General features: G+C 48.9%; 1 protein-coding gene and 1 long non-coding RNA gene across 2 annotated transcripts in view; both read right to left on the bottom strand.

Moving 5' to 3' along the window:
* LOC307215185 overlaps window positions 1–15,206 on the bottom strand; it is a 371,333-nt gene that overhangs the window by 198,258 nt on the left and 157,869 nt on the right. The window lies entirely within an intron of this gene.
* On the bottom strand, window positions 326–3,022 carry GSX1 (GS homeobox 1; the record flags this gene model as incomplete). Its single annotated transcript, XM_079974022.1, has 2 exons — window positions 326–1,293; window positions 2,317–3,022. The coding sequence occupies 2 exons, from the start codon at window positions 3,020–3,022 to the stop codon at window positions 929–931; spliced, it is 1,071 nt and encodes a 356-aa protein (XP_079830148.1). The 3' UTR covers window positions 326–928.

Here is a 15,206-nt window from a genome sequence, read left to right as displayed (position 1 = left end):
TTCACTTTGCCAGGAAGGCGCCAGTGCCCAGTAGATTCCTCAGATCCAGAGGGGTGTGTGTGTGTGTGCGCGCGCGCGCGTGATTTCACCTCCCCCTTCTGCAAAGGTGAGGGAGGGGGAAGTAAGTAAGTAATTTTTTTTAATGAAAAAACCTTTATTGTGCGGGCCTAGGTGTATGTACATAAATAAATAAATAAATATCCCTCAGTTATTACAGAAAACGGTACAGTCACGTTACTATAGATCTGAAGCATCATCATCATCATCATACAGACTTTTTTTTCCCTCAAGGAAAAAGAAAAACAAAATATTTTTTTTTAAAAAGAAACAACCAAGGTAGCCCAATGACTGGCAACGCTCCATTTCCCGCTTAAGCCCCTGCCTCTCAAGACCACGGAAAGCCCCTGTAGATCGGAAGATCTACCTTTTGCCAGGTTCAGGGGAGCAAGAGAGAGAGTTCGCTTAAAGGTTTGGATTCAGCCGCAAAGCAGAGGGATCCTCAGACCCTGACGGAGACGCACCAGATTTCTCTTCCCGAGCTCCCACCCCGCTTTTTGTTTCTGTTTTTTTGAGGGAGAGAGAGAAATATAGGAATTGGCAATCTCCATTCGCTAGGTTCAGTTAATATCGTCCCACTTCATAACAGAGTGGCGACCTAATCATAGCACGGTAGAATTGGAAGGGACCCAAGAGTCACCTAGTCCAAACCCATAGAGCAAATCCGGATGGGGAATATATTATATCCCTCCTCCTCAACAGCTCCGGAGCGTTAAAAACAAAACAAAAACACCCCACACTTATTTACAGAGTCTGTCTAGCCAACCCGGTCTTCAACGAGGCCAGCCAAGGCTATCTCGTCAATTTCATCGCTATACATCGGGGGGAGAGAACCCGGCGCTGCCGTTTGGCCTGGGGAGCATTGGCCCTCTCAGGGCGTCAGGGCGAGGTCTTTCTCGTCTTTGCCCGAAGAAGAGGGCGAGATGGGCAAGTCCTCGTCGTCTTCGGAGCACTTGGCCGCGGCGGAGAGGGAAGCGCACTTGCAGCTGTGCGCCGCCGAGCCGCCTCCGGAGCGGTGCGAGCCGCTCTTGCCTTCTTTCTTGTGCTTGACTCGCCGGTTCTGGAACCAGATCTTCACCTGCTTCTCGGAGAGGTTCAGGTAGGTGGCGATCTCGATGCGCCTCAGCCGGGACAGGTACATGTTGGAGGCGAACTCGCGCTCCAGCTCCAGCAGCTGCGTGCTGGTGAAGGCGGTGCGCATCCGCTTGCTGCTGGGCAGCTGGCCCGACGTACTGTCTGCAGGAGGGACGGGAGGTTGGGGAGCGGAAGGAGAAAAGCGCAAAGTCAAGACCAGCTGGGTGCAAACCTCTCTGGGCTGACAAATCCCCAAACCACACAGCCCACAACGACTCCAGAATGTGTAACCGAGGCCTGGCAAACTCAGGTTTAAATGCATTCCGGATGAAATAATCAATTCGTTAAGATTAAATGGGATCTGGAGCGGAAGAAAATATCCCTCAGCCTATTTGTAATGGAGCGAGGGGAAATGCAAGGTTCTGGACCCTTCCAAAAACCCACCATGCATTCCATGCGCATTTCCCCAGCTACATAGGCATGCTGCGCTAGGCATCCCATCTGGTGACTTGATCCTAAATGGGGAATGCTCCACTGAAGTCGATGAGGGCTTGCTAGTTTATAGGGCTGCAGGGCTTGACGCGCACTTTGCTTGCCTGCGGTGGCTCAGAACGCGCAGCTCCAGCTCCAGAGCTGAGATCGGAGGCCGCTGGCGCGCAGCTCTGGGACACCGCGCGCCTCTGGAATGGAGTCAGGCACAGGCAAGAGGTCTCTGGCACTGAACAAACCCACGTGGAAGTGATCTCGTCCCATTACAAATGGCAATTTGTTAATGCAATCTATCGGGCTTCAATGACTCGTTAGGGACTTTTAATCTCTGGCACACCCAGCGCTGAACTGTGCGCACTCTCAGCTTGCAGGTTGTGTTAAACTTTGGGGTCCCGCGCAAGGAAATTGGGACAGGAGAGAGTGTCTGATCCGCCCCTCCCCGCATTTAATACGCCGATTCTTCGATCGCTTACTCGCGAGTCAGTTCTGTGGCTGCTCCTTGCAAATTATAGACGCGAAGGCCTGGCGCGCTACTTGGAAACAGCGAGACCAGCTTCCTCGCCCACGTGCGCGTGGATCGCGCTTGGCACCACCCTGGCCAGGCTCTCTGGCGAGGATTAACCCCCCGCACCCGTGTTTCCCGGGATTGAGCCCCCGACCCTTGCCATCCCAGAGGACGTCCAGACGACGACTCACCGACGGAGATGCAGTGGAAGTGCCGCGGGTCCGGCAGAGAGTAGGCGCTCTGGTAGAGGGTGGGCGCGTGGCCCGCTGCCGCCGCCGCCGAGCCTCCGGGGGCCGGCCTGGCGGCCAGGGGCGACGGGCAGTACTGGGAGGCGAAGGGCGGGAAGGACGCCTTGAGGAGCGGCAGAGCGGGCGGCGGCGGCGGGTGCAGCTGAGAGGCGGCGGCCACGCACAGCGGGCACACGCAAAGCAGACCGGCCTTCCGCGCCGCCGCCGTGGCTCCCGGCGCGGCGGGGCAGGCGCCTCCGGAGGCGGCCGAGAGCCCGTGGAGAGGGTGTGAGGGGTGCACGGCGTAGGGGAAGAGCGGCGGCGGCGGCGGGCTGCCGGGCGAGGTGCCGCCCTTCTTGTCGCCGGCGCCTTCGCGCAGCACCAGCGCGTCCACTAGGAAGGACCTCGGCATGACTCCGCCCCGTCCAGCCTCGCCTGGGGCGCCTTGGCTCCGCGGCGGCTGGTGCTTTTCTGATGCTGCTGCTGCTGCCCGGCGGCCGGCTCTTCGCAGGGCGCTGACCAGCGCCAGTGGTGCTGAAAGGGCCGCGCGGCCCTCTTTAAATAGCCCCTTCGGGGGCCATGTGATGCGGGCTGCGCCGGGAGCGGCCCCGGCCCCCGTCAATAGGCTTTTTGTTGCGCGCCTTGGCACCGCCGCTGCACGCTCCCTCATTATGCCCCTTGTTCGCCAAAGGGACTGCACAATGTCCCCCATTCTTGTCAACCCCACCCACGCTCCTCGGGCCGGCTTCCCTCTAGACACCCCCTCTCTTCTCCTTCCCTCCTCCCCTCCTCTCCCTCACCCCGCGACCAATCCCTTGGCTTCTCCGACAGCCTCCGAGGCCTCTGGTCTTCCCCCTGTTGCGCTCTTCTTTTCCTTTGGCCGGATCAGTCCGTTTCCTACCGGGCGCCTGCTTGTGACTGTAGTCCGCTCCCCCCACCCCACCCCGTCAGCTTTCTTAGGCGGTTCTAGTCTTTGGCGAGCTTTTTTCCTAGTGCAGGCAACCCATAGCCCACGAGCTGCAGTACAGTGTTTTGCTGTGTACGCATCCTTGGCTTTGGAATAAAGCTCGTTCCTGTCACGTTCCAACTTGGAAGTTTTTAAAAATCAACAAGTGTAGAGGAGGGCTTCATTGCCCGAAGTAACGCCGCGTGTCCGTGTGTGCATTAGGAAGCAGGAAGCTATAGGATTTGCGCTCAAGAGAGCCTACGGTCCACACACACACACACACACACACGAGTGACTTGCATGTGAGTTTCAGCAGCAGCAATTGGTGGAATCTGCCAACTGGTCCTAAGCACGTTGACTTGGAAAAGTCATTGCGCTTTGAATCATAGCTTTGGTTTAACTTTTTAGGATGGAAAGTGCCACGCTGGGATCCTAAGAATGCTTCTTGGGATTGAGCCCCGTTGATTTCACAATAACATTTAAGATTTCCGCCTTCTCTGGGAAGAAGAAATATTGATTTCTACCTCCCTGATTTCGATTTTCAAGCAGCATTTAGAATCTGAACACATTTGTTTTGAAATAAACCCAGTACAGTGCAATAAACCTTTTTACCTGGATAATTTATCTCCCCCCCCCCCCCTTTTAATCTCCAGGAAGACTCCCCCTCCGCCCGCGTTTATTTGTTTGTGTGTTTTTAAAAAGATATTTACACACAAGGTGCACTGCAAGTCAGTAAAATCCGTCCCTTGTGTGTGTAGAGGGGGGGGGGACTGACTCACGTGATAAAGTAGCATAGAATGTTTAGTAAGAACCTGATAGCAGTCTAGAATCACATCCTGATCTTTCGATCCATTACTTGGCTTAGATCTCATCTTTCTAGACTTAGACCTTGTCGTCTTACTTAGATCTCACCACCTGACATAGAACGTGGAGAGGAAACCAGAAGGAGGGTGTGCAAACTTGGCAAAGGGTTAAAGTGGGCAATTGCAGTTACAGGTCCTTAAAAAACGTCATTACAGTTGAGAGTGATTACTGAGGCTGCTATCCTAGACACTCTTCTATGCTATCCTATGCCTCACTGAATGCAGTCAGATTTACTTAACATCAGGCATGCCTAGGATTGCAGAGTGGGAGGTTAAGACAAAGCCTCCTGCAGTCTTACTTGCTTAGGATTACGACTCATATATCGGGACAACGTCGATTGCTGGCGATGACAGTCAACAGCACAACGCACAATAACGTAGAGTTATCAGAGGAGGCGATGTTTTACAGAACATAACAACTACTTGCTCTGACCCCTGAGGAACTTGCAAACTACATTTTGACAGCGGAAAGCCACCTCAGTGGCACTTTCTTCTGAGCAAACAGGTTTAGGAAGGGTGGATTCCAATGTGACTCAGTGCCACTGAGATCAAGAAAATAATTTTACCAGTGAAGACTGGGGTGCGGGGAGGATGCTAACCTGTTCTCGTGGGTGCCACCCAGCCAACCCGGTAGCAATTTTTCCACGCGCTTCCACGGGGCGTGGTAACCTGCACGATCCATATCCTTTGGTAGGAAAACCATGCGATGCTCTCCACCACGTAAACTGCTTAACTTACGTTTTGCAAACCCGACCCCACACCCTCAGTAGCAATGCGGTGATAGGAGGTAAATGCACCTTTCCCGTATATTTTCGAATGCACTCGATACTATTCCGTGCTGCACGATTCAGGTGTGTGTGTGTGTGTGTGTGTGTGTGTGTGTGTGTGTGTGTTGGTAGGGGGTGGCCTCTTATTTCCTGCAGATAATAAATGCAACGTCGCTGCGTAAAGAAACCCAAAGAATGGAGAGGTGGAATAGACCCTTTTCGTCCACATTCCTCATGTCTCCTTTCCCTCGGATGATTCTCGAGATTCATATTGTCTACCCTACCAGGTTTTTATTGTGTAAGCAGATCCAGGTTGTAATCTTAAATCCACATGCCTGGGAGTAAGCCCCATAGAACTCAGTAGGATTACTTCTGAAAAGACATGCGTAAAATTTTGTTGCCAAGAGTTGCTTTAACCATTAGCATGGCTTACCCATCTCCCTTTTGCGCGCTCGCTGCCTTCAGCCCCCGCCAATCTGGTGTTTTGAATTTGATTTTAATGACGATGCCGTTTTTGACCCGTGCACCCGAGATACAGGAACAATGTGACATATGTTTAAATGACCCTGTCGTAGATCATGCCTGACTCGTGTGTCAACAGATGAGAGAATCTACGAATGGAAAACTTTTCTTTAGGAGTTTTTGCGAGAAATATAGCTGCATATAATGTTCTGGATGCCGGTAAATACTTAACCGGTAGAGCGTGCAACCATCTGCTTAATTCTGACTTTAGTGGCTTGTAAATGGGACTCTGCACGCTTCTGATCCCTGCCATCCAGGCACCGTGACCCAAAGCTCCCATGCATTGGAGATTTCAGCGGATTCTTGGAATCTCCCAAATTTTCAACGATCCCTCGGTAAACTTCATTTGTCACCATAGTACTGACGTTCCCTTGCTCGTTTCATAATTGTAGTCCATTGAAGTGAGTTCCATTGAGATCTGAAAGATTAGCTTTCACGCAAACATGCGTCTGTTTGAAGAGTATATCAATATTCCTGTGTGTCACACGTACACTACCCACCCTCTCTCTCTCTCTCTCTCTCTCTCTCTCTCTCTCTCTCTCCCTCCCTCCCTCCCTCCCTCCCTCCCTCCCCGCTCTCTCTCACTTGACAATATCTGGTAGTGGACTAAAACCCATAGAGTTACTTTCTTTTCGTTGCTGAATTAGATTAAGACAGGTGTGAAGAAGAAAATGCATTTCTATGGCCAACGAACACTGCGGCCGAATGCATTGCCCATTGCCCATTCTTCATAACTCTTTAAAAACAACAACAAATACGGGGAAATTCAACTGACTCGACTAGCTGCATCTGTAGGGAGACAGAACCTGAGTCTGCCAGACAAGTTGAATACCATTTACAGTTCAACTGGAGATATAAGGCTGCGTATGCGTATTTCCAGCCGGTATCAGTAGAACATGGTGCTGTTGTTTTAAATGCCTAACTGCTGGATGAGGTCCATTAAAAAAAAACAACCACCTGGAGTGGGGGAGGGGATCTAGATGAGAAACGGGGATTGCTGTGTAAGAGAGAGGGGAGGTAGAAATCAATTTCGAAACTTGGACTTATATCAAGCAGTTTTTTCCGGAGATTTCCTGCCGTTTTTCATATATGCGCGTATACATCCCCCCCAAATATCATTGGGAAGAAAGAAACTATTGAATCGGAGCCACGCGGTTTAAGCTGCCTCTCGCCTGCGCTCTCACATCCAATAAAACCGCCTTAGTTACGCCTAGAGAGCAAACGTTCTCCGGCTGGGTGAAGTCAGAATTCCTTCTGTTTTCCCGAAAGATCTTATATTCTGTAGGTGGAACGCGAATGTATATGTGTGTGTATATTTGTACATGCACATACACACCCACATTTATCTCTCCACCCCTCCTTCCCTCTCACGCACACACAGCCCCAGTGGCGTAGCGTGGGTTATCAGCACCCGGGGCAAGGCAAGTAATTTGCGCCCCCTAACCCATGGATTTGCGCCCCCTAACCCGTGGATTTCCCTAACCCCCAGATGTTGCGCCCGGTGCGGCCGGCCCCCCCCCCTGCACCCCCCACGCTACGCCACTGCACAGCCCTTTGGGAAATCAACTTCATATCCGGATCTGAAGCACACTTGCTTGGAAATAATCCCCCAGAAATCATATGAGACTTTCCTTCCAAAGAAATACGTTTGGAATCAATCAGCGACAACCTCTCTCCACCTCCCAAATTCTATTTAAGCTCGCAAAGCCGTGTCAAGAGATGCCCCCTCTTTAAATGCACACTTGCTTAGAGGTAAGCCCACTGATATTCAATGGGGCTTCCTTCCAAGGTCTGCATAAATTGTACGCAGGATCCCGGTTTCACCAGACCCGAACTATCCTAATGCATGATCACGAGCATTGCATCGTGCTCTCGCTGCTGTTGGAAGTCTAGCTTGTAGGTTTTTTAGCCAGAAACTAGCTGGATCCGAAAGGGGTGATTAGCAGGTATTCCTTCCAGTCAATGGTTAATGCTGGGGGGTGGTGGAAGGCATTTCTGGACCCCTCTCCAATCTATTAGCTTCAGGGAGGTAAAGGGTTAACAACCCCTGAATGCACACCAAGCCCAAAGCTACTGGGAAAGAATATGAAGGGGAATAACCAGGTTCCCCCCCCCCCACCTCACTCTCTCTCTCACTCTCTGCAGCCGCTGGACCTTATTGAATGTCATTGAAGAAAGTTTTGAATGCCAGATAAAGAGAGGCGAATTAAACTGTGTGACAGCGGAGGATAAGCAAACACAAAGGGAACTCTGTCACACTTTGGGCAAAATCCGTGGGCTTTTTACCAAGCCTCTTCGCTATGATTGAATTAAGTAATAGGAAAACATTTTCTTTCAGTTTAGAGCCATTAGACAAAAACTTCAAAGCCAAGAACACTTTTTAATGTGCAGCCCCCAACAATGGAAATCTCTGGTTTGTGGCGAAATGTTAAAAATGGGTTTCTTGTGCAAAAAGGGGGAAAATACGCACAAAAAACACACCCCACCAACCCAGCCTGGAAAAAGGCATTACAGCAAAACAAGGCTCTCTGTTGCCTTGGCGTTAGGGGAGCTGGAAGTGAGGGAAGCTCTTGAAACCCTGGCTTGTGATGCCCCTTTCTCAGAAAAGGAGAGTGTTTTTCCAGAAACACACAGATTTGGAGTGGAGGAGCAAAATTGGACCATAGAAGTGTCCCAGTCCACAGGCAGCAAGGGATAAACATAGCAAAACCACCAGCAAGTATTACTGCTACCTATGCAGCCTCATAAGAACATAAAATTGTGGGAATGTTCAGGGAGGCAGGAGAGGGTATATTGTTTAATTACATCCTTCACAACTTGTGTTAACAAGTTCTATGATTTAGCAGAGTAACATTCCCCTTTTAAACTTACACAGCAGATAGGTCTTTGCCAGGCTTGCATAAGCCTCTAAAATTAGTTCCCTGGTAATTCCCCTTTATTCCCTCTTAAAAGAATAGACACAACACAGTTTTGTATAGAAGTATATAAAATAGTTTACTCACATTCTGTTCACAGAAGGATCCCAGAAGGCAGACTTAGGTTACAAAATATATGTGTGTGGAATCTATCCCATAAGGAGATAGTTCCTTTGTCCTCAAGCCAAGAGTATCTCATCTAAGGAGATGTTGTTTCTTCAAGGAATGGAGTCAGGGAGAGAGATGGCTGCTTCCCCTGTGCTATTTTGTTACCTGCACAGGTGAGGTCACACCCACCTCTGGTCACATGTAGAGGAAATTTGTCCCAGCCCAGGAGGAAGTTCTGACTGGCTGGTCCAGACATCCCCTTTTTATGTCCACTCTAGGAATGTTGTATTTGACTGCTCTGTGTTCCACACCCCACAAAAATGAGCCTGCTGGATCAGCCCAGCAGCCCAGCTAGCCCAACATCTTGTTCTCTTCGTAGCTGACCAGGTTCCTGTGGGAAGCCTGCAAGTGGGACATGAGTACAAGAGCACTCTGCTCATCTGCAGTGGAGATAGAACATAGCCATTGTGGCTAGTAGCTGGTGATAGTCTTGTCCCCATGAAGTTGTTGTGGGTGTCAGTATATGGAAACATCACCGCTGCAGACAGCCAGATTGTTGACACCACATGATGCGCTTATCTGTGGGAAAGAAGAATTTCCCAGGACGTTCACAGGCTGGATAAGTCTTTGTGAAGAGTGTAACTTGAAACCTTCTGTGTGCGCATGTTCAGGAAGTTTGTCAGACTTGCTGGAAGAACTGAACTGAAAGGACGTGTTTTTCTCTAGTGCTGTAATGTCAGAAATAAACATCATGTAAATAGATTTCTGACTTATTTTCTTTCCCCTGCGGAAGCAGGAGGGAGGGGTTGTGCATTTTGCCCATGCTTGGGAAAATGTCGCCTGTCAAAATCTCCCTGGTCTGTCTGGATATCAGCCAGAGGAGGTTACCAGTATGCAAGCTCCAAGGACAGTGAGAGGGGCCAGTCTCTGTGGAGGGGGGCTTGCAAACCAACAGTAGGATGTATCATCACTGAAGCAGTCAAGTACATTTTCCTGTTTCCTAGAGTGGACATACAGGGGAATGTGGCTCCAGACAGGGAGGACTTCCTGTCATACCTGTTCTGGAGCCTCCTCCCCTTGTGCGTGACCAGGTAGATGAGCATGACCCTAGCAGACCCTGTAAAAGGGCTAGCCACGCAACCATCTTCCTTTTTTCCATTTACTCCTTTCAGACTTCTCTCTTGGACCTCCAGTGTGGAGAGCCGGTGTGGTGTAGTAGTTAAGAGTGGTAGACTCGTAATCTGGTGAACCGGGTTCACGTCTCCACTCCTCCACATGCAGCTGCTGGGTGACCTTGGGCTAGTCACACTTCTTTGGAGTCTCTCAGCCCCACTCACCTCACAGAGTGTTTGTTGTGGGGGAGGAAGGGAAAGGAGAATGTTAGCCACTTTGAGACTTCTTTGGGTAGTGGATAAAGCAGGATATCAAATCCAAACTACTACTACTACTCTTCTTCTTCTTCTTCTTCTTCTTCTTCTTCTTCTTCTTCTTCTTCTTCCTCTTCCTCTTCCTCTTCCTCTTCCTCTTCCTCTTCTTCCTCCTCCTCTTCTTCTTCTCCTCCACTTTTGGCTCTTAGCCAGCACATGGCTCATCCTTACAGAGGATGGAGGCCACAAGGTAGAAAGTCTGAGGCCTAGCTCAGACTTCTTTTCTCTACAACTGTAACTGTAACCACAAGATAAAGCCTTCCTTCTGATTACTGCTGTGAACTGAATGTAAGTAAACTTTACTCTTACTTTTAAAGAAGACTGTCGTGTTTCAAAGCAACTTGACATAAAATGCATACTCCATATTATGTCACTTAATTTTAAACGTGGTATGCCAACCCTGCTGCACTTGGGGGGGGGGCTTCTGCTCATTATACTCCATGGGGTTCTATAGATGAATGTCCCCAAACCCTGCCCTGATGGTACAATTAATGGGAAGTGGGCTACATTCACCCCTCAGAAGTAATAATAATATTAATAATAATTTATTATTTATACCCCGCCCATCAGTCTGGGTCTCCCCAGCCACTCTGGGTGGCTTCCAACAGGAGATTAAAAATACATTAAAACACCAGTCATTAAAAAAACTTCCCTAAACAGGGCTGCCTTCAGATGTTATATATATGAAGATATATATATAAGCTACTATATTTTTTAATATACATGTTCTGGTTTCTCTTCAGGCCGTATAAATGTTTCTCTGTTGTCATTAAAGAAGCTGCCAATTATATATATAGAAGATGCCAATGTGATATGTGCCTATATATGCCAGAGGGGAGTTTAGTCTGTTACAGCAAGTGTGTGTGAGAGAAGCACATTTTTGTGGAGTAGAGACCACTTCAGCAGATACATGTCATATGTATCTGTCTCGCAGACTGTCTCACTAGAGTGGTGCATGCTCTAGTTATCTCCCGCGTGGACTACTGCAATGCGCTCTATGTGGGGCTACCTTTGAAGGTGACCCGGAAACTACAACTACTCCAGAATGCGGCAGCTAGACTGGTGACTGGGAGCAGCTGCCGAGACCACATAACACCGGTCTTGAAAGACCTACACTGGCTCCCAGTACGTTTCCGAGCACAATTCAAAGTGTTGGTGCTGACCTTTAAAGCCCTAAACAGCCTCGGTCCAGTATACCTGAAGAAGTGTCTCCACCCCCATCGTTCTGCCCGGACACCGAGGTCCAGCGCCAAGGGCCTTCTAGCGGTTCCCTCACTGTGAGAAGCAAAGCTACAGGGAACCAGGCAGAGGGCCTTCTCGGTAGTGGCGCCCTCCCTGTGGAACACCCTCCCACCAGATGTCAAAGAGAACAACAACTACCAGACTTTTAGAAGACATCTGAAGGCAGCCCTGTTTAGGGAAGCTTCTAATGTTTGATGGATTACTGTATTTTAATATTCCGTTGGAAGCCGCCCAGATGGGCCTGTGACATGTCTGTGGGAAGCTCAAATGTATTTTTTTTATTTATATCCTGCCCTTTCCTCCAAGGAGCTCAAGGTGGTGTCCTCACAACCGGGTAAGTTAGGCTGGGAGAGAGAATGACTGGCCCAAGGTCACTCAGGAAGCTTTATGGCCGAATGGGGATCTGAACTGCACTCTGGCTCTCTACAAGATCTAAGCACAGTGACCCTTCACATTGATCTGTGCTTATCTTGTAAATATTTCAGAACTGGAGAGACATGTCACAGGATGCAGTTCTTGCACTCGGTGGCACCTCCTCCACTGTGGAACGACTTCCCCACTGATACATGTCTTGCCCCCAATTTTATCTTCATATAGATGCCAGATAAAAACTCAGGTGCCCATGATAGGCTATGTTCTACCTCCCCATCAGATGTCAAGGAGTTGAGTAACTATACAATCTTTAGAAGACACCTGAAGGCTGTATAGGGAAGTTTGCAGTGTTTGATTTTTTTACTATGTCCTGTATATGCTGGAAGCCAAGCAGAATGGGTAGGGTACAAATAGAATAAGAATAAGAATAAGAATAATGCTGGGGATCATGTATGGGGAGAGTGCTCTTGCACTCAAGCCTTGCTTGCAGGCATCTGGTTGGTCACTGTGTGAACAGAATGGGTTGTCATGCTGCTTATTATGTTATTTATATATTTGGTCACAACAATTATTTTAGTGCTCTTGCATATTATCTACAGTATATTTTATTTTGCCTTATTTTGGGGTAAACTGTCCTGTGGCCGTTTCTGGTGAAGGATAGAAATCTCTTCATTAATTGTGACATACATCAACAGCCAGTTCTTCCTGGCATAATACCAGTTAAGAAGAGCATGCCACTCGGTATCGAAGTTGGTATTCAACTGTCAGTCATCTTAGAATAAAAGTGTGTTGGGTGGAATTATAACTCTGATAACTTGCCTGGAAGCAAACACTCTCTCTTTGCCCACGCAAGGTCTTTTTGTATGTGCACGCCACTCAAAATTAACCTCTGGTTTTGCTGACATGCAGATTAGAACGCGCTTATGCATTCCTGCTTGCTGCCTAACCAAGAACAGCCAAGGTAACGGAGGAGTGGTACTGCTCACCTGGCCTCTGGTCAATCGCATCATTGCTGCTTCCTAGGAGGTAGAGGAGGAGGGGCAAGGCAGACGCGAGGTCCATGTGGTGCAAGTCCATTGGTGGAGACACTGGAATGGCTCCGCCTGTGCACTTGCATCTCACCAGCTTGCCACCGCCTCCCCACCTACCTCCCAGTGAACAGCAGCAATGCAACCAACCAGAGGTCAGGTAGGAGGCAGTGCCCCATGACACCATCCCACCAGTTCCGACCAGTGGTCATGGATGATGGCAGTTGCAGTTCAGCAACATCTGGAGGGCCACACGATCCCTATCCCTTATTTATGTGAAGATTCCACAGTGGTCAACAGATCTTTAGGACAGGATATCAGTAGGTCATCTCTTGCTCTACCTCTTGTCAGCCAATTTTTATACCAAGCAGCAGCTTTGGACAATATTGCAAGGTCCTCATATGGCTATTTCTGGTGCCATACAATCAACTCACCTGGCTGCCCCACCATAACATCCTATATTAACTGCTGGCCAGTGGCGTAGCGTGGGATGCCAGTGCCCGGGGCTGCACAGAAGGGTGGGTGGGAGGGAGGGAGGGAGGGAGGGAGGGAAACAGACAGAGTATGTATTCAGTGGCCTAACAGTGTCCGCATCACTCAGGAAATCGCAGCTGCAGAGATAAGAAGAGTCGGTCTGTTGTCTGGAGAGGTCATTTCCTGGTTCACATGGAGAAGCCGTTTTCAGTGGAGCCCTGTGATGGAGCCCAGTACTGAGGCAGCACTGGGTGTTGAAATTTTGTGCCCCTCAGGCCTTGTGCCAAATGAAACCACCCAGTCCTCCCCTCTGGCCCAGGTGACACTCCTCACCAACCTGGCTTCACACCTTCCTTTGGTGTTTTTGCCTTGCTGGAATGTGTCCTTGAACTCTGTCTCTTGCTTATCCAGGGTGAAGTTAGAAGGGGGGGAGGGGTGCAAGTTTGTGTAGAAAGTTGCTAGCCTGCTGTACGGCTGTAAAACCTGCACTCATTGCTCCAACTGCTTTTGCCTCTGGCTCCACCCACCACTGGCCTGCGGCCCTCAGAAACTTGCCTGAATAGGCATGCGGCCCTCGGGCTCAAAGAGATCCCCCAACCCTGCCATAAGTGATCTGCTAATGCAGGAGAGCATGGGATCCTGCGCTCAGAAAACCATAAGCACATGTGCACTTGCAAAGGCAGCAGTTACGAGTGGCTAAACCCGAGACTATTGAGTGCTGTAAGAGTCTTCAGAAGAAAGCAACAAGGCCTCTTCCTTTTGTTAGAACAAACAGAGACACGGGCTGGGAAGGTGATCTTCAAAGTATACGTATATCCAGACTTGCTGGCTACAGGGAAGGTTGTGGGGGGCAGGTGGGTGGCTTTGGGGAGCCTAGCCTCCTGGTTTCTCCACAAGCCATTTCTTGGAAAGATCAGAAGTCCAGGAGCTGAGCCAAAGGTCAGACTCGTTTGTTTCTCACAGCAAGGTTGCATTGAGAACAAGCTGTGCGGATGGCATCCCCCCAGCCTTTGGCTCAGCCGGGGGGCTCAGACCTCTCATTGGCCCCTCGGCCTTTTCGGCTAACCTTTCCTTTGCAACTTCTTTTTCTCACACAGGGGATGTTTGTGTGTGGCTGTGAAAGGAGGGTCTCCTGTCTGCCTGGTTAATTGTCATAGTTATTACAGCTACCTGAAAGACTACAGCTCCCAATATGCCCATATCCAATAAGCAGCAGAGATGGCTGGCACTAAAGTGGGGGGGTGAGATTTATCCCTTGGTTGGACCCAGAGTGAATAGTGACAAAACATATCCTTCTTTCACTTCAGACAGCTCTCGCCTTCCTGCCCCCACTCACTTTCCTTCCTATTTGTTTGTCTCTTTACATCAGGGGTTCATGGTAAGATTTATTTATTTATTTTTTAACCCACATACTTTTATTACATTTAATTGTTTTAAAACTGCAGGCTTTATTTCTACTTTTATGTCCACTTGCTATTAATGTTTGCTTTCACCAGTATTTTTTTAATGAATATTTCAGATTCTATGTAAACTGCTTAGAGGTTGTCAGCTATTAAGCATCATATAAAATTTGTTAAATAGAGTGGTACCTCAGGTTAAGTACTTAATTCGTTCCGGAGGTCCGTTCTTAACCTGAAACTGTTCTGAACCTGAAGCACCACTTTAGCTAATGGGGCCTCCTGCTGCCGCCGCACCACCGGAGCACGATTTCTGTTCTCATCCTGAAGCAAAGTTCTTAACCCGAGGTACTATTTCTGGGTTAGCGGAGTCTGTAACCTGAAGCGTATGTAACCCGAGGTAATACTGTAAAATAAATTGCTTAAAAGAAATCAGGAGCATAAGATCATAAGGTCAGGAAGCAGGAATATATTGTATAAAGTATTTTGTTACAAGAAAAGTTCCCCTCCATGGACTCAGATTTGTGGTACTCACTTCCAATTGAACTCAGACAGGCCCCCACCGTGTGGAAGTTCCAGCACCTACGGTTGACTTCTTTATTCCATCGGGCTTTTTAATTAAATATTGATTGCATAGTTTTACCTCTTTGTCCTCTCCATTGTCCCAAGTCTCCTGCACACCACTTAGAGAAGACTGTAATTAAGAAGTACTGTATATAAATTGTTGAAATCAAAATATAAATAGTAAAATATGAGGCAGGCTAGGCTGAGAGGCAGCGACAGGCAACTTCAT

Source organism: Podarcis cretensis (assembly GCF_951804945.1).
Source record: "Podarcis cretensis genome assembly, chromosome: 4".
Classification (NCBI taxonomy): domain Eukaryota; kingdom Metazoa; phylum Chordata; class Lepidosauria; order Squamata; family Lacertidae; genus Podarcis; species Podarcis cretensis.
This window is presented reverse-complemented; position numbering and strand designations above follow the sequence as displayed.